At 44.3% G+C, this 24,400-nt stretch overlaps 1 protein-coding gene across 7 annotated transcripts in view; it reads left to right on the forward strand.

Moving 5' to 3' along the window:
* MTA3 (metastasis associated 1 family member 3) overlaps positions 1-24,400 on the forward strand; it is a 106,200-nt gene that overhangs the window by 21,295 nt on the left and 60,505 nt on the right. For all 7 annotated transcript variants that reach the window (XM_080914480.1, XM_080914483.1, XM_080914481.1 and 4 more), the window contains exons 4-6: positions 5,445-5,571; positions 18,954-19,017; positions 20,695-20,812. In XM_080914480.1, coding sequence (XP_080770606.1) covers positions 5,445-5,571; positions 18,954-19,017; positions 20,695-20,812 — 309 coding nt within the window. The remainder of the gene's footprint in view (positions 1-5,444; positions 5,572-18,953; positions 19,018-20,694; positions 20,813-24,400) is intronic.

Below are 24,400 nucleotides of genomic sequence, written 5' to 3' on the forward strand. Positions count from 1 at the left end.
AGAAAGTGGGCCAGCTGCTCCTGCACAAGTCCAGTCAGAAGACTGGCGCAAGAGGACCAGAAGAGTTAGTCCATTTCAGCTAGGTAGATAGCTGGGGTACATGAGACCCCCCAACCTTTTAATAAGGATTCTTCTTTTAAAAATTGGTTTTGTATGTATGTGATATATGGAGCGTAAACATGCTTGCACACACACACACACACACACACACTCACGTGTTTGTATAAGTGAGCAGCATGCAAGTGTGTGGCAGCCAGAGGTTTTCTTGATCAGTGTTCTATTGCTGTGAAGAGACATCATGACTACAGCAACTCTTATAAAGGAAAGCATGTAAGGGGCCTGGCTCACGGTCAGATTTAGTCCGTTGTCATCACGGAGGGAAGCATGGCAGATACATGGACATGGTGCTGGAGAAGGAACTGAGAATTCTGCACCTGGATCTGAGGGCAGCAGGGAGAGGCAGACAGACAGGGCAGGAGTGCCACCGCTGGGCCTGGCGTGGGCTTTTGAAACCTTAAATCCCACCCCTAGTGACACTCTTCCTCCAACAAAGCCACACCCACTCCAACAAATAGTACCATTCCCTAAGCATTCAAATCTGTGTGCCTATGGGGGCCATTCTTTCTTAAACCACTACAATTACACTCTACATAGTTTTGAACCAGGGTCTCCCTGAAGCTGGTGCTCAGGAACTAGGCTAGACTGCTGTCCTACAAGCTTCAGTATCTGTCTGTCTGTGGCTCCCGATTTCCCCCCCCCCCCCCACATACACACAGTTTATTTTTTTATTAAAAATGATTTTTACCTGTATGGGTGTCTGTGCATGCTTGGTGTCTGTGGACACCAGAAGAGGGAGTTGGATTTCCTGGAACTGATATTACAGATGGTTATGTATTACTAGGTGGGTGCTGAGAATCAAACCTGGGTCTTCTCGAAGAGCACCCAGGGCTTTTAACCACTGAACCATTTCTCTAGGCCTTCACATACACAATTTAAAAAAAAAAAAAAAAAGGCTGGGAGTAGTGGCACATAGTTTTGGTCCTCGAGCTTATGAGAGAGAGGTGGGTGGATCTGTGTGAGTTCAAGGCCAACCTGGTCTATATAGTGAGTTCCAGCACAGTAAGACCCTGTCTCCTAAAACCAAAACCAACCAAACAATTTTAGCAGAAGTTTAGCTCCGTGATTGAGTGTTTGCTCAGGAGCCCAGGTCTTACATTTTATCCCTAGCACCGTAAGAAAGGGAGCATTTGGTAGACTGAGGTAGGAGAAGCTCCTGGAGTTACCAGCCTGCACTATATAGTGAATTCCAGGCCAGATTATACTACAAACAAACAAGTGAACACTTTGGACACTGAGGCAAGCAGATCTTTGTGAGTTCAGGGCCAGCTTGGTCTACACAAAGAGTTCCAGGCCAGCCAGGGTTACAAATTTTAAAGCTAAAACAGCAGAACCAACAGCTACCCCCCAACACCCCAAAAAGTGAGGTTTGCTATCGTTACTCTGATATGTAATGGATGGTGCCTTTTGCCCTGTAGGACGCCATTAGAATTCAGTTAGCCTTGTCTTTTATAGCAACAATTTATCAAATTCCAATTAGGTAAAGAACGTAATTTTGTATGTGATATTTGCTGTACTAATAGTGCCAATGCCGCAATAACTTTATCGATCTCCACAGGTGAGATGTTATTAGACCTGCAAGTAGACAGCTCCTTTAGAGCTGTGTTTCTCTGTGCATACACCATTAGAGAGAGCATTCAGAGAAGCTTGAATTGCCTGGTTTTGTATTTCAGCTTGGTGAGACTTTAACTTTCTTTTATTATATTGACAGATACTCTGTGTGTGTGTGTGTGTGTGTGTGTGTGTGTGTGTGTGTGTGTGTGTGTGTGTCCTGTCTCTGTATGTGCACGTGCCCTTGTCTCCACCTCTGCGCATATATAGAGGTCAGAGAACAACTTTGGAGGAGCATCAGGTTTTTTTTTTCTTTCCATTATGTGGGGCCCAGGGATTGGAACTCGACACCAAGCTTCGTGGCATGCACCTTTCCCTGCTTAGCCAACTCGCCTGCTCCTAAGTGAGACTTAAACTCGGTTTCCCAGGCTTGTTTTCAATTCAGAAGAATTAGAAATCAGAGAATTCGACAGGCCCTCAAAGGATTAAAAAAAGAATTGTGGGAATTGTGCTTGATAAGATGCCTTCTGTGGTCCTGGGCCCTAAAATAAGCATTGTGACAACTGAACCGGGCGGTGGTGGTGCACGCCTTTAATGCCAGCGCTTGGGAGACAGATCTCTGAGTTCGAGGCTAGCCAGGGCTACACAGAGAAACTGTCTTCAAAAACAAAGTCAACAAAGAAAGAATTGTGGTAATTAAATATGCTTCTGTTCGTGTGACACCTGTGGTCTCACAGGTAAGAGCTCTGTAATGAAGCCAGGTGTTCTGTTCCAAGTTCACCCTGCCACCTCATTCTGAGTCTCTGCAGTCTCTGTCCCCAGAGTTTGAACAAAGTCTGCGCCACATGAGCCCGCCAGGGACCGGGGAGCCTCCATAGACATTACTTTTTTTTTTTTTTTTAATATGTCACTTAAATTAGGATTATGTCTGTAAATGATATTGGTGTCCCCTCCCTTCCCTTTAAAGATATTAAATGTAATGTCAGAGAAAGTGCATGTAGCCAGATGTGGTAGTACATCCTATAATCTCAGTACTCAGGAGAAGAAGGAAGAAGGATGATCTGCTGGCTAGTTTTTGTCAACCTGACACAAGCTACAGGCATTTGGGAAGATGGATTCTCTGTTGAGAAAATCCTGTGATAAGATTGGCCTGTGGACAAGTCTTTTGGACATTTTCTTGATTAGTGTGAGTGGGGCCACCCCTGGTCTGGTGGTTCTAAGTTGTATAAGAAAGCAGGCTGAGCAAGCTATAAGGAGCAAGCCAGTAAGTAGCATCCCTCCATTGCTTTTGCTTTCCCTTTCTACCCTGTGTTGAGTTCTTGCCCTGACTTCCCTCAGTGACACATTGTTACCTGGAAGAGTAGGTGAAATAGGCCCTTTTCCCCCTGAGTTGCTTTTGTGAGTGCACTATCACCACAGGGGAAAAGTAACTAAAGAAAATGGAACATCATGTACAACTTTGTCTCTTTATTTTTGCCTGTGGTCTCTGGCTCTCCTCAATAGCCAAGTCACTGTCCTGTTCCCTAAGTGTCCCCAGCACGCAGTGTAAGGACCTCTTTGCTCTCAGACTAGAGAACTGGATTAGCTCTCAGTGGGCATCTTTTGCTCTCCTCCTGGGTAGCATTGAGCCACCATCTTAACAGGGTCACTAGGAACAAGTGGCTTCTCTTTGGTTCCAGTTTCCTATGTTGTCCTTTTTAAACTAAAGAAGCTTGTGGAGGTGCTAGTGGTGAGTTAGTTTCCTCTGGAAGGGATTCCTGGAGCACCCTTTCTCTGCCTGCCTGCAAAGAGGAAGGTAGAAAAGATGGCCATTTTCTTCCTTTTACTTCTGGGATTCCTGCTTCTTTCTGCATTGTGGGTCTTCATAGGTTTTTGTTTTGGAAATAGGGACTAGACTGTAAAACTGGGTTGACCTTGAACTCCATCCTCCTGCCTCAGTCTCTGGTATTACAAGCATTTCCCCCTTCCCCAAATGATTTGGTTTATAGTGTTCTTACAAGACAAAAGGGGAATTATAAATCCGATTCCTGTGTACTTGGGGCAGGGTGTGAGGCCGGCCAATGCTGGGCCCACACAGTTTGTTTAGTTTTTTTCAGGCAGCTCTAAGCTAAGATCATGCTGGCCTTGGATTGCCGCCTAGGATGACCATGTCTGGTCTAATCCTTCTGCCTTTATCTCTGAGCACTGGGTCTCAGCACCTCCACTTTCAGTGATGCTGTCCTGGAGCTTGATCCACCCCCTGCACGCTCAGCGCTCCCAGCCTCAGGCCTGGGTCTTAAAACAATGTTGTAGCAGGGGGCTGGAGTGATGGCTCAGTGGTTAGAGCACTGACTGCTCTCCCAAGGTCCTGAGTTCAATTCCCAGCAACTACTTTGTGGTTTACAGCCTTCTGTAATGGGATCTGACACCCTCTTCTGGTGTGTCTGAAGACAGGTACTCATATACATAAAACAAATACATCTTTTTAAAAAAATGTTGTAGCTTTCTTTCAGTTATTTACTGCAGCATGTTCTAATATCTAAGGATAGCTCCTGGTCTAGTCCTTCCATTGGTTTGTCAGCGTGATTCAATTGGAGGTTCTGCTTGCTTCTGCCTGTCTTTCTCCCTCCCCCACCTCTTTGGGGCCGGGTTTCACTATGTAGTCACTGCTATCCTGGAACTCACAGAGATCCACCTGCCTCTGTTTCCCGAGGGCTGGAATTAAAGGCATGCTACCACACCTGGCTCCATTTATATTTTATTATAATTAAGGAATTTTGAGCTCTGTAGCCCCGAGCAGGTTAGAACCCAATGTCTTCCTGCCTCAGCCTCCTGAGTGTTGGGATTTCAGGCGTACACTGCTGCCATTCTTGTGTTAGCTGCCATGTTTTTCAGTCATTTGTTTTTAATGTAATTTTTTTTTCAAAAAGAAATTTATGCCAGGAGGTGGTGGCACACAACCTTAATCCCAGCACTTAGGAGGCAGAGGCAGGAGGATCTCTGAGTTTGAGGTTAGCCTGGTGTACAGAGTCAGTTTCAGGACAACCAAGGCTTCACAGAGACATCTTGCCTCTAAAAACCAAAACCGTGTGTGTGTGTGTGTGTGTGTGTATGTGTGTGTGTGTATGTGTGTATTTGTATCAATGTGAGTTGTAAGCACATGTGTGCTTACAGGTATGTCTGCATAAAGGCAGAGAGTGTTGGGTGTTGTTTTCTATTACTCTTTCTTTGTGTATCCCTATAAGATAGGATCTGTCTGGACCTCAGAGTTGGGTTTTCTCTGCTGGGCTGGAAGGCAGCAAGCCCCAGCGGTCCCTCTGTTTCTGTCCCCAGAGGTGGGGCTACAGCTGTTAGTGTGGACACTGAGTTTGTGACATGGGTGTTGCGATCCTAATCCTGGTTCTCGATTGTGCAGCGAGTCTTTCAGCTACTGAACCAACCCCAGGCTCTGCTTGCTCACTTACTTGTGTGAGACAGGCCTTGAAGCTCTTGTTTACCTTGAGCTTACACCAAGATGGGCTTTGACTTGGTGATCCTCCTGCCTCAGCTGGGACCATAGGTGTGCACTACCATGTCCGATTCTGCCATCTTAACATTGGTGTTCATCGTCTTCCTTGGCAGACCAGAGAACTTAATTTAGGATTGGGATTTCGATGAAAAGCTTCATGTGAGGGTCAAAATGAAATTGAAAGAAAATATCAAATCTACTGACCCGGCCTGTTGGTTCATCCTGCTTTGCTAACCAAGGAGGCACGAGTTAGTTGTAATGATGGATTCCTTGAATTTTGTTTGTGTAGAAGAAACTGAGGAGGAGTCGGAGACGACAGTGGAGGCTGACTTGACGGAGAAGCAGAAGCACCAGCTGAAGCACAGAGAGCTCTTTCTGTCCCGCCAGTATGAGTCCCTGCCTGCGACACACATCAGGTGAGACCTCCTGGACGAACCCGGAAACACTGTGATCCAAGCCCTTCGGGATCTTGCTCAGCTTTGCAAACTTTATACTAGGATTTGATCTTGGAGTTTATAGTGCGTATTAGCATACAGACGTCCTGAGCAGGCTCCGCAGTGGTGCAGGAGTGTCTGTTAGCATCAGTGTCTACTGGATGTTCTCTGGGAAATGCTGCACTTCTTTGGATTGCAGACAACATGACTCCAGCACTCGTAGGGTATTGGCCTTTTGTTTTGTCGAGTGTCTCTGGGGTGGAAACCTTGTACTTTATAACTTGATTGCTGGCATCTGCTCCGTGCACTTACTTAGTTTAAAAAATTAATAGGTATGTTTTTTAGTGTTAGAAGTTGAAGCCTTGCATATGCTAGACAGGTGCTCACGACCTTTGCTCTGTGCATCGGTAAGATCCAACTCTTATCATTTGGAGGATTGTGCTGGAATGACTGTGGTTCTTTTTGATTTGCTGATAGGAATTAAAGATAGTTACAGTGCTGGGCAGAGGTGGCACACCTTTAATTCCAGCACTCAGGAGGCAGAGGTATATTTCTGTGAGTTTGAAGCCAGCCTGGTCTACATAGTGAGTTCTAGGACGACCAGGGCTACATGGAGAGACCTTGTTTAAAAAATAGTCTGTGGGAATTCGTAAGACAAGTGGCTTCTGGGGCTGGTGCTGGAGCACAGCTCACAGACTGCCTAGCATGCAGGAAACCCTGGGTTTGCTCCCTAGCATTGTGGAAGTGGAAGGAGGAAAATCAGAAACTTGGGGTGATCCTTGGTCAGTCAGCCTGGGCTACATGAGACCCTGTCTCAACCACATCAGAAAGATGGCTGCTGAGATGACTGTGGATAAATGCTCTCAAACCTGTTGACCTGGTTCAGCTCCTGGAACCCACGCTCCTGGGTTCTATAAGGAAGGAATGGGAAGAACCTCCGTATGTGCGCCATGGCAGCTGCACAGTGCCCCTCTCCTCACACATAAAATTCATGAATTCTGACCCTTGATCAATACAACTTTAGTAGTTTAGTTCAACAGAGTGAGAGACACCCCGGTGTCTGGTGAGCACCAGTTGTGTGCAGAGGGCAGCTGAAGTCCAGGCCAGTGACTGGGAGCAATTCAGTGTGCTGCCAACTTAACACAGTTCCTGCAGTTTACTTCAGAATCTCTCTCTCTCTCTCTCTCTCTCTCTCTCTCTCTCTCTCTCTCTCTCTCTCTCTCCCCCTCTCCCCCTCTCCCCCTCTCTCCTTCTTTCCCCTTCTCTCCCCTTCTCTCCCTCCTCTTCTCTCCCTCCCTCTCTCCCCTTCTCTCTCTCTCTCTCTCTCTCTCTCTCTCTCTCCCCCCATCCCCCTACCAGCTCCTTGCTCGTTGTGACAGTAAGTACTTAATAGAAAAGTAGCGACTGTTTTAGTAACACCCCTCTTCCCACACCTGTGCCCCCCACCACACCTGTGTCCCCCAGTGTTAATCTTGAATCTCAGTCTGCATTTCTGCTGTAAGGTTTGTGGTCCTTTCTAAAGCTCTGACTTGGTTCTGCTACCTACATACATGAGCCGGCTAGTCTTACGTCAACTTGATAAGCAGCTATTTGGAAGGAGGGAACCTCAACTGAGAAAATACCTCCGTAAGATCAGGCTGTAGGCAAGCCTGTAGGACATTTTAAAAAATAGTAATTGTTGGGTTCTGCCCATTGTGGGCAGGGTCACTACTGGGATGGCCGTCCTGGGTTCTATTAGAAAGCAGGCTGAACAAGTCATGGGAAGCAAGCCAGTTAGCAGCACCCCTCCATGGCCTGTACTTCAGCTCCTGCCTCTGTGTGCCTGCCTCGTTTGAGTTCCTGTCCTGATTTCCTGCAATGATGAACAGTTATGTGGAAGTGTAAGACAAAATAACCCTTTCCTAACTAATATGGTGTTTGTCATGTTTTTTTTTTTTTTTTTTTTTTTTTTTTTTTCCTGCAACATTAGAAACCCTAAGGCAATTAACAAGTTTGAGGGTCCTTTATACATAGCTTGCTTCTTCATGACTGGACACTGACAAGTTCGAGAATAGCAAGTGTATGATGAAGGAACCATTTTTGTAAATGGTTCCAGAAAGGTTGACTCCTCTTCAGTGAGATCCTGATACGGCTTCCTTAGGGGTTAATATATTCTGTGTGGCTTAAGTCCCCGGCAAGAAAACATCAGGTCATGTGAAAACCTTTTGCCTAATCGAGCTGTTTCCAGAAAGAAAACCAGGTTGATAACTTTGCTTAAAGAATGGATCATGAAAACATACGTGAGACTGTATTATTTTAGTTTTTTATTAGCACATATTCCACACAATAATGGCTTTCATTATGATAGTGTTGTACCTTATTTTTTACCTGTGCATATTTTTTGAGATAAGGTCTCTTACAGCGCAGGCTGGTTTTTAACGTATCATGTAGTCAAGGCTGGCCTTCAACTCTTGACCCTCCTGCTATTACCCTCCAGATACTGGGATTGTAGACACGTGTCACTGTGTCCAGATGAAATTTTCTTAAGGATGTGCATAACTAATAAATATCTTTTATATAACCATGTGCATTAGTTATTCAACTGGAGAAGTTAGAATATGAAGATTCATTTCGAGCTCAAGAAGTTGTGGGGCCAGTCTTAGAGCTTGTTAGAGCAGGAACATGACAAAAGGTTTGAAGAATGTATCCAAAACACACGAGTGTATTTTTAATTTACCCTTCTGATAGCTTGGGCTCTGTTTACGAGCAATGCTGGTTTTCTTTAACAGATTGCTTGGAATGGAGAAATGGTGTTTTTCATCTTCCATAAGGCCTGAGAGAGTATTGGAATATAATTACCAAGACACTTATGCAAGGCTTCACCTACTGACGATGCTTTGAATTATGATGAAGAGACATTTATGCCTTTTTCTCTTGTTTTTCCAGTAGAGAGGGAGGGGTGCAGAGCCATGCTTTTCCCTCTGTGGTTCCCCTTTGCAGATAGCTGTAGGTAGTTAGAGGCAGTCGCTAGCAAGGCACAGAGCCTAGCTAAGTGGCCCACATGCTGATTTTGAACAAGTGCACAGTAGAGTGGTCTTGACATTCTGCTGGGGTTGAAGTCCTGCCCTATCTGCTTCTGCTTCAAAAGGAGAAAATTGCTGAAGCCCCATTGTTCTTTGGCAGCTAGAGGGCTAATTTGGTGAATACTGGCTTTTTGTTCTCAGAGACACCATCAGATGCCCAGAATTTTCTTCCTACTGAATAGCACACAGGGAAAGCCTGACAGTGGTGTTCTTGAGCCCTCTGGAGTAGGTGAACGTCAATGCCTACTGGCTGTCAGCCGCCCCGTGTGCCTCAGAAGCCAGCCTTTGTTCCCTCTGACTCCACTGGGAATGAGAGACCTGGGCTGGTCCTGATCATAGTTGGAGATTCGCCTCGTATTTGTGAGGTTGGGGTGAGCAGTGAGCATTCCTTGGGTGCATTTGCAGGGGTGGAGGAGCTGGACAGAGCCATACCCTTCACTCATTTGCCGTGGCTTGGGTCCTTTAGTAACAGATTTCATGTTGCATGTACTATAAAACACACATATTCATTGTTATACCAGCACTCACTGTTTATCTTACCACATCGCGTCGTTTTATGTGTATGTCCAAAGGTTTTCGTCCATATGGCAAGGGCTGATGTACATGAGCACCCTGTGGTTGATGAACCATCCTTCATTCTCCAGAGCAGGCAGCACAGTTACGGCTGGGGAAGCCCGAGGTGCCGCTGTTTAGTGTTGCCGCTTGCCTTGTTTCTAAATGAGCCCTCCTTCTCGCTTTGTGCTACTGGGGCTTCTGTATTCAGTTTTAGAAATGACCTGGGCTTGTGTGTGGTTCTGTTCTAATAGCTACTGAGCCTTTTATGGCAGGGCTGCTTTTCATGTATTTATCCACAGCAACGATAAATAGATCTGTTATTATCCCTGTTTACAGACGAGGGGGCCGAGGCACAAAACAGTTTCATACTTGCTTAAGTCCCCCACTTCGTGAGTTGCACACTTACATATTGTCTGATCCACACTTGCAGATATTCAGCGTTAAGGACTCATACAGAGCTAGTGCTAGAAAAAGATCAGACACAATAGAAGCTGTGAAGTAACTTGTTGGGAAGGCGACCTCCTCGAATGTCAACCTCCCATCATCCTTACAGAGACTCTAGTCACTTGGGTAGATCCAAAATGAAAACTGTTTAAGCATATACGTTGTTTTATTTTATAGAGAAGATAGCTTTACAATGCTGGCCGCATGTAGAAATCAGGAAATCTTCACATAGATTGGTGGATGTGTCCTTTTTATGTCTGACATTAGCGTCTCTATCTCAAATGTAAGCCTGGCTTTTTAAAAGCTGCTAATTACAGCATTGGTACATGTAGCGATTATGCCTCTTCCAGGTTGTGGCCCAGCTAGTCATAATTTACTAGACTAATTCTTTCCTTCTTGCCAGCCCTGAGATCTGGACCACAGCCTTTGAAATGGGGCTTCAGTGTGTCTTGTAAAGGTTTCCTTGGATCCCGGCTGATAGCTGGCCCCAGTATGTCCTTTAGTAGCAGGCTTTGGACCTGAGCATTTGCTCCAGAAGCTTCTCTTGCTGCAAGGCATGAACGGTGATGGAGACAGCTATTCTGTGCATCCCAGTGGACCTTGCCTTAGTTCAGGGACCCAGTCTTCCTCACTGCTTAATTTTGGCTGTTCTGGACGCCCTACTCAGTCGCTCCCCCCTATTCCCCCCAGTGCTGGGATTAGATCCAGGGTCCTGGGTATCTTCATCCCTATTATGATTTTTATTTTTATTTATTTTTTTAAAAGAGTTATTTATTTTATTTTATATGAGGACACCATAGCTGTCTTCAGACACACCAGAAGAGGGCATCAGCTCCTATTACAGATGGTTGTGAGCCACCATGTGGTTGCTGGGATTTGAACTCAGGACCTCTGGAAGAGCAGTCACTGCTCTTAACCTCTGAGCCATCTCTCCAGCCCGATTTTTATTTTTATTATTCAAAAATGCTTACTGAATTTTGTTTGCTTCAAGAGAGCTTTGTTCCGTAGAGTGGGCTGGCCTGGTATTCCTGTCAGTTCCTGCCTGCTGGGATTACAGTCCTGACCACCACCTGCTTACTCAACTGTGGGTTTCTTTAATGACTCTTTGTTACATCTCTTTACTGTGGGGGTGGGGGGGCTGTGCCCATGTGCGTGCCGAAGTGTATGGATGACCTGTTGGAGTCTCTCATTTTTCCACGTGTGTCCTGGGAGTCAAACTCAGGTTGTCCCCCTTAGCTGGTAGTAAGTGCTTTTACCTGCTGAGCCAGATTGCATTCTTAAAGGGGCCAGAGAAACTTTCAAACCTCACTTTGGTAACAGTAGTGGGCTGCGTTTTGAAGACCCACGTGCACAGTCTCTGTGCTTCAGAGAGGGCCTGAGGCTCTCTGAGCAGTTGCACGCCCGCCACTGTCTCCATGCAGAACGGCTACAACCGCCATCTGCGGAAAGCGGCCGTGCCTAAGTACGCCACATTGGACTCCAAATGAGGAATTGTCTGTCTTAATTCAGTGCTGAGCGTCTCAAACAGCTGCTAAAAATCTTGCACCTTATGTAAAATTTGTCTAAATAGTTCTGTCCAGACTGCTTCTTAGACTGCAAGATCTCAGAGGTCAGCGTCTCGGTGTCTCTCTCTCTCTACTGTGGAGAACTGACACAGGGCATTCAGAGTTGCAAGCTGGCACTGGGTCTGCCTTTCACTTAATGGAAACAACGGTCTTTAGCAGACGTCACGGGCTGGCTCCTCATTTACATTTGACCTTATGTAGGCTTTGAGACAGAGGATGGCAATTAGAATGAAATATTTAAATCTTATTAGAATTAGAAGTAAAGATTGGGTGTTTGACAAACAGGCTGCTCAGGACTTTTCCGGGAAGCGACTTATTTGGAGTCGATATCAACTTTCAGATGGGCCACAAGGTGGAGGATTGGCGGTCCCTTTTTATATAGACTGTTGCTAGGCAGAATCATGTGAGCTTTTTGCAGCCACCATGATGGGAGGAATGAGGAAGCGAAAGGCCAACCAGAGGTCTTTGTGGGAGGGACTGTTATAGTTCTTCTGTTAGCATCTGTGAGGGTGGGATCATTGGTGTTCTCTCTCTCTCTCTCTCTCTCTCTCTCACACACACACACACACACACACACACAAGCAGCAGCACATGGAGGTTCAGCAGGAAGGCACACAGGGTCTCTGATTGAGGGGAAGGTCGCTCCATCTCTATGAATATAATGAGTCACTCTACCATTTCTCATGGCTCCTGAGGGCTGGGATTCAGAACAGTGAACCTGACTTTCATAAACATATATCATGTATCACATCTAACAGATTTTGTATGCACATGTGTGCGTGTATGCATGTGGATGTCACAGGGCAACATTGTTCTTCAGGTGCTGGAGAACTTTTCTTAAAGATTTATTTATTGATTTAATGCATATGAGTACACTGCCGCTGTCTTCAGACACACCAGCAGAGGGCAGCAGATCCCATGACAGATGGTTGTGAGCCACCATGTGGGTGCTGGGAATTGAACTCAGGACCTTTGGAAGAGTAGTCAGTGCTCTTAACTGCTAAGCCATCATCTCTCCAGCCTGCTAACTTTTTAAAAATATTCATTCATTTATTTTTACTATTTGTATATGTGGTGTGTGTGTGTGTGGATGCTATGTGATAAGACAATTGTGGGGTGAAGGCAGAGGCCAAAGAAGGGAGTAAATCCTCCCCTTTGGGCTGGAGTTAGAGGCAGTTGTAGAGCACTGACATGGAGTAGGGCACTCTTAGCCAATGGCCTCTATATTTAAGACGGGGACTTGGGACCTCAGGTTTACCAGTAAGCCTAGGCCAATGGCCAGCAAGGCCTGAAGATCCGCCTGCTTCTACTTCCCAAGCGCTGGGATTTTAAGTGTTTGCTACTGTGCCCTCCTTTTTTCCTATTTGTTTGATTTCGTTTTTGAGACAGTCTCACCTTGTAGCTCCAGCTGTCCTGGAGCTCGATGTCGACCTGGCTGGCCTCAAGCTCAGAGACCCACCTGACCCTGACTCCTGTGTGCACCACTGTCCAGGCGCTCCCAGTAATGGAACAGGAAGTACACACAAATTCACTTCTGCTTATGGAAGTGTGATATTGTCTTGAGAAAAGGGTCCTGGGATTGTTTGAATTATGAACTAAACTGGCCGTTTCACAGACCACCATCTTTATGTGACATAACAATAAAAGCCTAGCTGTTTAGATGTATTTGACTGACTTGAAAATTAAGTGTGGGTGCTGGAGAGATGGTCAGAGCTCTTCCAGAGGTCCTGAGTTCAAATCCCAGCAACTATATATATGGTGGCTCACAACCATCTGTATGTCTATATATATGGTGGCTCACAACCATCTGTAATGGGATCTGATGCCCTCTTCTGGTCTATCTGAAGATAGGGACAGTGTACTCACATACATTAAATAAATAAATAAATGAATAAATAAATAAATAAATGTCTTTAAAAAATGAAGTGTGCCTATTACACAAATGTCTAGTTGTCAGTCATTTGTCAATGTGTATATGAAACTGCCTTATTCATTAATGTATAGTCTTGTGTATCATTGTATACATCGCAGTGAAGCAGGGAGAGAACTTGTCTCTTAGTTAGCAATTGAATATATCTACAAAAATATCAAGCAACGTTACCTTTCCTCAGGGGAGTGTTGTCTATATATTTACTGGCTGGCAGTTAACCCTGGTTAGCATAGTACTCACTTTGTAGCCTAGGCTGGCCTCAAATTTGAGTAATTTTCCTCCTCAGATTCCTAAGTGCTGGGGTTACAGGTATGTGCCACTCTAACATGGTAAATTGTTGACACGTAACTCGTTGGATCAGCAATAATTTCTAGGGCTATAAATTTAAATGTAAGGCCAAAAAGTTTACATTTCATCATCAATCATTATTAAGAATAATTAAACAATAGTATGTGTTGCTTATATTAGATATTAAGATAATTGTAAGAATGGTAGTGATTATGATAAGGGAATCTGTGCTAGTTAGCTTTTGTCAAAGTTACTGGGGAGAATTAGCTCTGTCAGATTGGCCTGTGGGCATGTCAGTGGGCTGTTTTCTTGATTAATGATTGTTGAGGGAGGGCCTAGCATCCTGGGAAAATGGTCTTGGGTGGCGTAAGAGCTGAGCAAGCCACTAAGCAGTGCTCCTTCCTCTGTGGTCTCTGCTTTAGTGGCTGCCTTTTGTTCCTGCCTTTTGTTCCTGCCTTTTGTTCCTGCCTTTTGTTCCTAGCTTCCCTACATGATGGATTGTAGATTATGAGATGAAATAAATCTTTCCTCCCCAAGTGGCTTTTTGGTTATGGTGTTTATCACAGCAATAGAACTCAAACTAAGACAGGGTCTAAGTAAGCAGACTGAAGAATAAAACTAGCAAAACCAAACAAAGTAGCTGAGTCAGGGGAAGCGTGACCTATAATCCATTATATATATATCCATTGTGTGCTGGTAAAGCTTCTCATACCTAGAGCAATAAATGCTGAAGGTAGAATTTTTCTTTAGGTGGCTGTATATATGGAGGCTGTTAAGTAATTAAGCACCTATAAATAAATAAATGTTTTAAATACTCTGCATAGCTGCAGCTGTAGCTAGGAACAGATGGGCAGAGTGGATAGAAAAGGGCAGTGAAGAGTTACTCCTAGTTGGATGAATGCTTTTGTAACCTGGAACCGAAGTCGGCAGGTGACAAGTTAGTTCTTTTGTATGTTAAGATCACAGACAACTGAATAGCTTCCCACCTCTCAAAAATGGCGCTCTCATTTCTGATGGGGTGTGCGAGATGGACAGGGTTCAGAAATAAAAATACAAAAAATGAAAGCATGATTAAATATCTCACTCTCGCAGAGCCCATCAATGTTTTTGACTCTTCTGAAAACTTCCAGACTCTTTGCTGATGCAGAAGCAATGTGGGTGGTGCCTTTGTGGCCTCAACAGTGGCACCTTGTGACGCCTTATGCTGTGCCCTCTTCCAGCACCTCCATTGCCATGGAAGGAAACCCAGGGTCTCATGTTTGCTAAGCATCACCGTACCGTTAGGCCACACCGCTGGCCGTGCCATTACTGGAGAGTGGGCCTAGGCTGCTTCAGCTGCAGACACACCCTGTACAGCCAGCTAGAGCTTTAGCACCCCTTCCCTTCCCTGACACGGGCTATCGCTGGAACTCGCTCTGCAGCCTAGAAAGTCAAACTTCAGCAGGGCTTCTCTGTGTAGCCCTGGCCATCCTGGAACACACTTTGCAGATCTTGAACTCAGATCTACCTGCCTCCCGAGTGCTAAGATTAAGCAGTTTTGAATTTAGGATTCACCTGTCTAGGTGTCAATCTGTCATCCTATTCACCTTAGGATGGGGTTACAGGCTTACATTACTAGACACAGCAACCCATTCTCTTCTGCGAATGCTTTTACATTTTGATTTATTCAATCCCTAACTAATGGATATTTGGTTCATCTTGATCTTTTCCTGTTTTAAAAAAAATACTGCAAAGTTATAACTTAGTAACATTTTTCACTGTCGCCTACAGATAACTACTTCTGGGAAGTAGAGTCTGAGAACCTGAGCTTAATTTTACCTTATGAGTAAAATGGACACTGAATACAAAATGGCTTCAGTCGAGTTAAAAGGAGCAGGGCTCAGCAGCATTATGCCAACTAGACAAGCTAATCAAGCTTTCTGTCCTTCCTATGTCTTACTTTATATAAGTAATGAAACAGAACTCCAGTGCGAGTTATTTAAATCTTTTTTAAAGTTCCAATAAAGATAATTTTCTTCTTGCACATATTTTAGGAAATTAAAATTTTAGAACTTTTTTGGTAATCTGTAAATAAAAATTTAATTAGCCAGAAGGATGACATTAGTGACTGTAAGTGATGCTTCACCGTTCTATAGGCACCTGGATTCGCAGGCAGGTGCGTGTGTGCACACACACACACAATTTAAAGTTAAAAACAGCATTTTCATTTAAAAGTAATTTTAGCATGCTGAGGTTACTTACTGCACCGAATTCTGCTCCTAACATTAACAGTAGATTAGGGGCTTTTGGGAAATACAGTGAGAGAGGAAATCACACCATAGCTTATTTATGGCCTTTATCAGGCCTCATGCATACTCAGCAGGTGTTCTAGCACAATCTCTAGCATGCTTTTCTTTCTTTCTTTTTAAAAAAGATGTATTTATTTCATGTATGTGAGCACACTGTCATTGTCTTCAGACACACCAGAGGAGGACATCAGATCCCATTACAGGTGGTTGTGAGCCACCATGTGGTTGCTGGGACTTGAACTCAGGACCTCTGGAAGGGCAGTCAGTGCTCTTAACCACCGAGCCATCCCTCCAGCCTCCACTAGCATGCTTTTCTTAAAAAATAATAATTATTAAAAATTTTCATACAACATATTTTGATCATACTCTCTCCAACTCTTCCCACACTCGTCCCACCTTCCGGACCACCAGCCTCGCATTCTCTCCCCCTTTCCCTCAGAAATAAACAGGAACAATAATAAAACAAAGAAAAAACAAAGCAGACAGACTTAAAAAAAGAAAAAAGAATCAATGAGACAAAACTCAAAATGCCTACCAAACCCCCAAAATAAACAACAACATAAACATGGGGTCTGGTTGTGTGGCCAACCTCTCCTGGGCATGATGTTATAGAAATATTTAATCTCAGCCCAAGGTTTCTCCTCTGCCTTTTACCATTTAGTTCTGGACAAAACACACACACACACACACACACACACACACAACCTTTATATTTACAATGAACCTTAAACAACACAAAAGCTGGGCAGACATCTACCCTCTATGCTGTTAGAATTTTCCTTCCTATTGATAAAACCAACTTATTTCTTACCGTGTTTCTTCTGGGCTGCTCTTAACTCTAATTGGCCAGCCCTCGGGGCCATGTTCTCATGACTCACCTAACTGGTGATTTTTTTTCTCCTTCCTCCTCCTGCACCTTTCTTTTCCTGGAGGTTCTCCTCCACCCCAAGCCCAAGAAACCTAAACCCCACCTATGTCTCTTCTGCCCAGCTATTGGCTATTGGCATCTTTATTCACCAATCAGAAATAACTTCAACCAGTCTTGGCATTAGAATACAAGCAGCATCAGGCTAACCCACTACACCCTGGAGTGTGGTTGATAAACCCAGTGACACTACATTGAAGAAAACCTATTTTCCCTTTCCCAGAAGGTATCAATTGCAAATAGCTTCTCGGTTAAGGGTGGGACCCTGTCTTAGGGTTCTAGTGCTGCGAAGAGAGACCAAGACAACTAAAAATAAAAGCATTTAATGGGGGCTGGGTTCAGAGGTCCATTATCATCATGGTGGGAAGCATGGCAGTGTGTAGTCAGCCTTGATGCTGGAGGAGTTGAGAGTTCTACATCTTCAAAGTCAATAACATCCTCTAACAGAGCCACACCTCCTTCGGTAAGGCCACACTTCCTAATAGTGCCACTTCCTAGGGCCCAGCATTCAAACACCAGAGTCAGGAGGACAAGCCTATTTGAACCACCACAGACCCCGTGCCTGTTTCTCTTTCTCAGTGCTGGGATTTTGTCTGGTTTGTATCTGTGCAGGCCTCGTGTGTGCCTTCCCAGTCTGACAGCCGCACTGCGGCTGAAGGATGTGGGTGGCTGACAGGGTCCAAACTCCAGCCTTCTCTTGACTTTTTAATTCCTTTTAGCGTTTAGTCAGCGGGTATTGCAGCTTCTTCCTGGTGTTGTGTTTGGTGTTCACGAAGGCCAGCCTTGAACACCCTAGGTAACCAAGGATGACTTTGAACTTCAAGTGCTTCTGCTTCTACCTCCCAAATGATGGGTCTAAGCAGGCTCTACCTCTCTCCGCTTTACCGAGGGAGAGAGATCAGACCCAGGCTTCATGCATAGTAGGTGAGGGCTCTTTCACCTTGGCTGTATCCTCAGCTTCCCAAATTGCCTTCTCTTAATTTCTGTTAGTTAGCATCTGTTAAAGTATTACAGCAGAAAGTAAGTATTTGAATAGAAATGTGTAGAAGTATCTAGACTGTTTCTCTGTCCCATTCTATTGTGTAATCTGAAAACCTCCAAAATCACACTCGTTACTTGTATGAGCACTCTAAAATGTTGGGGATTATTGCCCCCAACACATAGAACAGTGGCTCTCAATGAAGGATGACCTCCCACAGAACATTAAATGAGCCCAGGTAACTTTGTTTGCCACAGTTGGGCACTGATATCATCCAGGTTGTAGTTGCTCATGAATCAAACTCAGCAACAAAGACACACCTATTCCCATGGCTGCCAATGGTGCCAAGCCCAAGAAACCTGATGGAGAATTAGCAGCTTTGTTCTGGTGTGTGTGTGTGTGTGTGTGTGTGTGTGTGTGTGTTTGCTTTTAGTTGGTGTTTTTCTTTGACTCCTACTTCACCCTAGTAATCTGAACAAGAAGGTCTTGTCTCGTGCTTGTACATGTGACGCTTGGCTTTGCATGTTTGCATGGTTATTGTGGCAGAGTAAATTCTTGTAAGGCAGCGGAGGATAATCTTGAAAGTGTAAGTATCCATCCTTCTACCCTTTATGACCTTAGTGTTTCTCAGAGCTATTAACAGAATCTCAGCCTGGCATTGAGGCAGACATACCTTTAATCCCAGCACTTGAGAAGCAGAGGCAGGACTGTATCTTTGAGTTCAAGGCCAGCCAGGGCTACATAGTGAGACCTGTCTCATTTCTGAAGTCACACTCAGAGGCTACACCCCAGGCCTCAGTTCTGAGAATGTGTGAACTTTATTTTGTCTCTTGCTCTGCAGGAGTTATTTAAAGCTGAACTGGCCTTTATAACAGTTCCAATAATGGTTAGTGGGCTACATCCTGACATGAATGAAGGTTATTTCCAAGTTCTCATAAAGAGGTCTGACTATTACTGTATGTGCTCATTTGTATAGGGATGACCAAAGACCCCTTGTGTACAATTTCACCTCAATGTGTTCGTAGGGTGAGAGTCTCACTGTTAGCCTGAAGGCTTCACTGCGTTCTTTTCTTTTGTAGTAAATAATTAGGAAGAGCCTGTAAGATGTCTTTTGTAATGATTTTCTGTCTAGTAACATTGCTGGAACTGGCTGGTCTCTAAATGCCTGTCTGTGCGACTTTATTGTACAGGTCACTGGAGACCAGGACTGTAAAGCGGGTCCCTTGCTCTCGTCTAGACTTGGGTCTACACTCAGGGTCTGAGTGTTCCTAGCTAGTGTGTAACCACCGTGACTGTAATGCCTGTTGTGTGTTCCTGTCTTTTCTCAGGGGGAAGTGCAGCGTGGCCCTGCTGAATGAGACGGAATCGGTGTTGTCATACCTTGACAAAGAGGTAATTCGCAGCTGTCACCGCTTTGTGCTTTTCCTGTTACTTCATATGAAGCCCACACCTTGGACTCTTTTTGTGCCAGCATGTTACTGTCCCCCGGCCAGAGGACACAGAGTGAAGTGCATTTGGGCAGAGTCAGCAAAGGCAGTGGCTGTTGTCACTTGCCAGGGACAGGCTCAGGCAGGAGATGTGGGTGTTTGTCTCCTAGTCCCCTCCCTTCTCCCTGTGGTCCTTGGTTTTGAGTAAGTGGCTCACACTCAGTGTCTCTGCCACATTCCTAAGAATGAGTGACCAGGTCACTGTGCTCTTCTCAATAACTCTTGGGCACTGCAGCCTTTTTGGTTCTGTTGTTTTTAAAAATTAATTCTATTTTTAGTAGATGTTGGGGTGTCTGCCCACACGCACATATATGTAATGGCTGCAGGGCAGACATGGATGCCACTGTGTGCATAAGGAGGTCACAGGACAACTTGGTATCGTCACTTCTGTCTGTCTACCTTTGTTCTTTTATAGATTTATTTATTTATTATATATAAGTACACCATAGCTCTCTTCAGACGCACCAGAAGAGGGCATCAGATCCCATTACAGCTGGTTGTGAGCCACCATGTGGTTGCTGGGAATTGAACTCAGGACCTCTGGAAGAGCAGTCAGTGTTCTTAACCACTGAGCTGTCTCTCCAGCCCCCATCTACCTATTTAGATGTGGGTTGCAGGGATCAAACTCAGGTCATTAGTCTTGGGCTGCAAGCAACTTTTTCCTTTGAGGAGTCTCGCTGGCCCTACTAAGCTTTTGAAGGAACCAGTAGGATCATCCATGTGTAGGTTGTTTGGTGGTAAATGCTGTGGTTAGTTACAGCTGTGTTCATCTTTATAGTCATGACCACGAATTACAGTTGAGCGGAGAATGGCAGAATTATAATAGCTAACAGGGATTTGCATAGTTATATTAACAAACCACATGTAGAGGGGCTGGTGAGATGGCTTAGTGGTTAAGAGTTCTTAATGCTCTTGCAAAGAACCTGGGTTCAGTTCTCAGTTCCCACTTGGATGCTTACAACCATGTATAAGTCCAGTTCCAGGGGATCTAGTGCCCTTTCCTGTCCTCTGTGGGCACAGATATGCATGCAGGTGAACACTGATACACATGAAGTAAAAATAAACATCTTAAAAAAACACACAACACATATGTAAGCTCCACTCTTGTATATTTAGTCAACATGTGTGGCTTTATGTTTGTTTGCTTGCATGTTTTTGAGGCAGTCTCACTATGTATGTGTGTTTGAACTCACAGAGGTCTCCTTGCCTCTGTCTCCTGAAAGCCGGAACTAAAGATGTGACCATCACACCCCAGCTTCATTTTGATTTTGAAACAGGGTTTTGCTGTGTAACTCAGACTGGGCTCAATCGATTCTCCTGCTTCAGCCTTCCTGATAGCCAGCCCTGCTAGCTTGGCAAGACCTGTTCTAGAGTAATTAATGGCTGTCTTTTATATTAAAACAAATTATAGAATTTTATAATTCTTCTCAAAGATTAATTTATTCACTAAAATGAAATTTTATGTAGTCAGAAAGTTAAAGTTAAAGCTACATGTTTCATTGTTGTGATATTGTTTTGATTGCTTTACAAGAGTAGACAGAATTCATCTCACTTGGTTGGGTTTTCTCTTTTTGTTTTTCAGGATACCTTCTTCTACTCATTGGTGTATGACCCTTCAGTGAAAACATTATTGGCTGACAAAGGCGAAATCAGAGTGGGCCCAAAGTACCAAGCCGACATTCCAGACATGCTACCAGAAGGTGTGTGTACTTTGGGTTGGAGTCCTGGGAGACTGGTGTTCTAAAACATGAAAGTTCTTAGAGCCTTCATGGAAGACAAAATATAAATGAACAGTTTAAAAGTTTGAGCCTTCCAGTTTTAGAAGCATAAAAAGCATCAGAACAATTTACTCGATAGGTTTCTCCTTCATGACTTCACATTAGTTTGTGTGTTGTGTGTGCATGTGTGTGAGTGTGGGGTGTGTGCATGTATGTGTGTATGTGTGTGAATGTGTGGTGCACGCAGGTTTGTGTGTGGGGGGGGTAGGCCCATGGTCTGTCACCTTATCTTCTGAGACAAGACTCAACTGAACTGGAGCCTGTTTATTTCACTAGACTGTCTGGCCAGCAGGTGCCAGGGATCACCCCGTCCCTCCTGCTCAGTGCTACGTTACAGCCATGCACTGCTGTGCCCAACTTCTTTCTTCCATGGACGCTATGAATAGAAAAGGAAATCCTTGTGACTGTGTGGCAGACTGTCACCCACTGAGCATCTTGCAGGCTCTATGGCTATCCTGCTCACCCCTGATGATCAGGGCCTGGTGTGAACTAGGCAAGCACTGTCCGCCGAGCTGTAGCCCAGCCTTCTGTCTGAGGTTCATACGGGCCTTTAGCCCCTCCAGGTCAGGGGGCAATGGGATCTAGTGAGCAATTCCAGTTTGGTCAGAATGTGGCTGATCTGTGTAGTTCATGTAACTGAGAGATTCACTGTTTTTAACTTGTAAAGGCCTTTTATTAGATTTATTTTATGTGCCTATGTGGGTCATGTGAGTATATGTCACAGTATATGGGTACCTGAGGCATCCAGAGAAGGCATCCAGCTCCCCTGGAACTGGAGTTACAAATGATTTGTGAGCTCTCTGATGTAGATCTTGGGAACTAACTCAGGTTCTCTAAAAGAGCAGGAAATGTTCTTAACTACTGAGATCTCTCTACCCCAAAGTTTTATAATTAAGCAGATCTCTCTAGAGAGAGGTGCTTTTCTTTATTTTTATTGTTTAGGCTAATTTTTAATTACTGGTTATTTATTTCTGTGTATTGATAATTTACAAAAAATACCACATTTTTAGATCTTAGAAAAAATGATATTTAAAATTTTTATTACAGCCTGGTCCACAGAGCAAGGTTCCCGTTAGCCAGAGCTACACAGAGAAACCTTGTGTCAAAAAAACCACTAACAACAACAACAACAACAACAACAACAATAGGCCTGGCCTTTGCTGGAGTGCATGCTGTTAATCCCAGCACTCAGGCAGGTGGATCTCTGAGTTTCAGGCTAGCCTGGTCTACAGAGCAAGTTTCAGGACAGCCAGGGCTACACAGAAACTCTGTGCAAAAAAAAAAAAAAAAAAAAAATCGAAAACAAACAAAACAAAAATTTATTACATTTTAGTGTGTGTGTGTGTGTGTGTAAGTGCTAAAGCCGTGTGTAGGGAGTGCAGGTTTTGTGGGTCCTAGGGGTTCAGCTTGTGAGGCTTGGAAGCCTGTGTCTTTTGCTGAGCCATTTCATTGGCCTGACATGCTGCTTTAGAAAAATCACTAATGAGGTTGTTTAAATTCTTATTGCAACCTTAGCTGCAGTCTTTCTTCACATTTGTGATTGGGCAGCCAATTAAATTCATGGTTTAAAGAACCTTCTTCCTAATTAGCATCCGTTAAGGGAAAGGAACTTAAGCATCTATAAAGTTGTGAACATGAGCCTGGTGTGGTTGTATGCTTGTAAACACAGCATTTGTGAGGAGGCTGAGGCAAGAGAGTTCTTGAGTTTTGTCCTGGATTACATGTCTTGAAAAATAATTACACTAAGTCTTGAAAAATAAAAGCCAACAGACAACAACCAAAGCAGAGGCACTGCCCCCACACCCGCTGCTGTGGACAGCTAAGTACCTGCTTGCAGCGTAAAGAAGCAGTTGAAATTGTTACATTTGAAAGTGTTACACTTGGGAGCCGCTATTTAGAACTTGGTGCAACCCGAGCTTACTCAACCTGCTGACAACCTCCAGCGGGTGCGTTTTGACCAGTGGCCACATTCTGGGATAACGTCCTGGCTAGGAGGCAGCAGACGTGCCCGAAGCTGATACAGGCTTGCTTTTGTGTGACCATGTCCGGGTAGATTTTAGAAGTTCTGGTGTGTTGTTTCAGGAATCACTTAGGGCTCACTATCCCCTAACAATCACTCCAGAGCCGAAATAAAGAGTATGTAGATGAAGATAAAGATTAAATACTAAATTTTTCATTAACTCCAAATAGACCACCTAGTGTGAGTTTTCCATAGAAGAACATGTCATGTGGGAAATTTAAAATTACATTTAAATGTATATAAAGATAGAATTTTAAGAAAGAAGTCTCCATATGAAATTTTTAGTTTTTAAATGGTTAAACTAAGTTTTAGATTTCCAGATTTGGGTAACACTTGGCTAATAGGTCCTAATTATAATCTTGGGAAATAGTTCGACATGTCTGACTTAAACGTTTCTTTTTCTTTAAAGAAAGAGTTTGTAGGTAGGTGGAGGTAGTGCGCACCTTTAATCCCAGCACCAGGGAGTAGAAGCAGGCAGACCTGAGTGTGAGAGCGGCCAGGGCTACTTTCCCCGTCTGAGAAAACAAAAGGAGAGAAAAAAAAGAGCTTGTTGTTGTGATAAGTGGACAATAAACCTGTCAGCAATGGAGTGTGAATTTCAGAAGCGAATCTGTTTTGAGGGCTAGAGAATTGATTTGTGTGTATTTTGTTATGTGTTTTTAAAAACAGGATTGGCTCACCTGTAGTCATGAAATAGGAAACTGTTGGCAGATAGAGTAGGAACAGTGTCTGCCCCTGCAGGATCCCAGAGGCGCGCAGAGACACATATGAGAGTCGAGGAGGAGAACTGAGGATTCCAGAGAAGCCCTCTGTCCAGCGCAGCCTCCCAGAGGCTGATTTTATGGCTTCAGAATCTGCTACCCTGCTCTGCTATGGAAGAGCCATATGGGAAGCTTACCTTCTAGATAAGAGGGAAAACACCACTGCACGTTGAATCTGGCTTTTAATTCCACCGAAACTGATGAATGGGCATCTCAGTGGAGGCCGGGGCTCAGGCTTAAAGAGATAAAGATCTGCCGACCTTTGGCTCCATGCAAATGTCAGTGCAGCCTTCATTTCAGCCTTTACAGTTTATTTATTTAACCGCTCTCAGAACAAGTGCCCCAGGTTTCGAAAGTTCTATCCATTTTCTTCCATAAGCAGTGTTATTTTCTTCTGTCTGTCTTTGATGGTTGAACATGAACTTCATACATGCTAGACAAGAGCTCAACCGGTGAGCTCCAGCCCCAGCTTAACTGTTTGCGATGGCTAATTTTGTAGAACACAGATCTCTCCACACTGCTAGAAAGTGATGGGCCTGAAAAGGAATCTCATGCTGGGAACAGGAAAAAGCTGAAGCCTGGTGCCAGCTTGGAACTCTTGTCTTCATAGTTTGTTTTGGTTTGTTTTTTTGATCAGGATCTCACTGATCCTTGGGCTGGCCTGGAACTCACAGAGATCTGCCTGCCCCTGTGTGCCTGGTGCTGGAGTTAATGGTGTGTGCCTTCATG

Source organism: Micromys minutus (genome assembly GCF_963924665.1).
Source record: "Micromys minutus genome assembly, chromosome: 3".
NCBI lineage: Eukaryota > Metazoa > Chordata > Mammalia > Rodentia > Muridae > Micromys > Micromys minutus.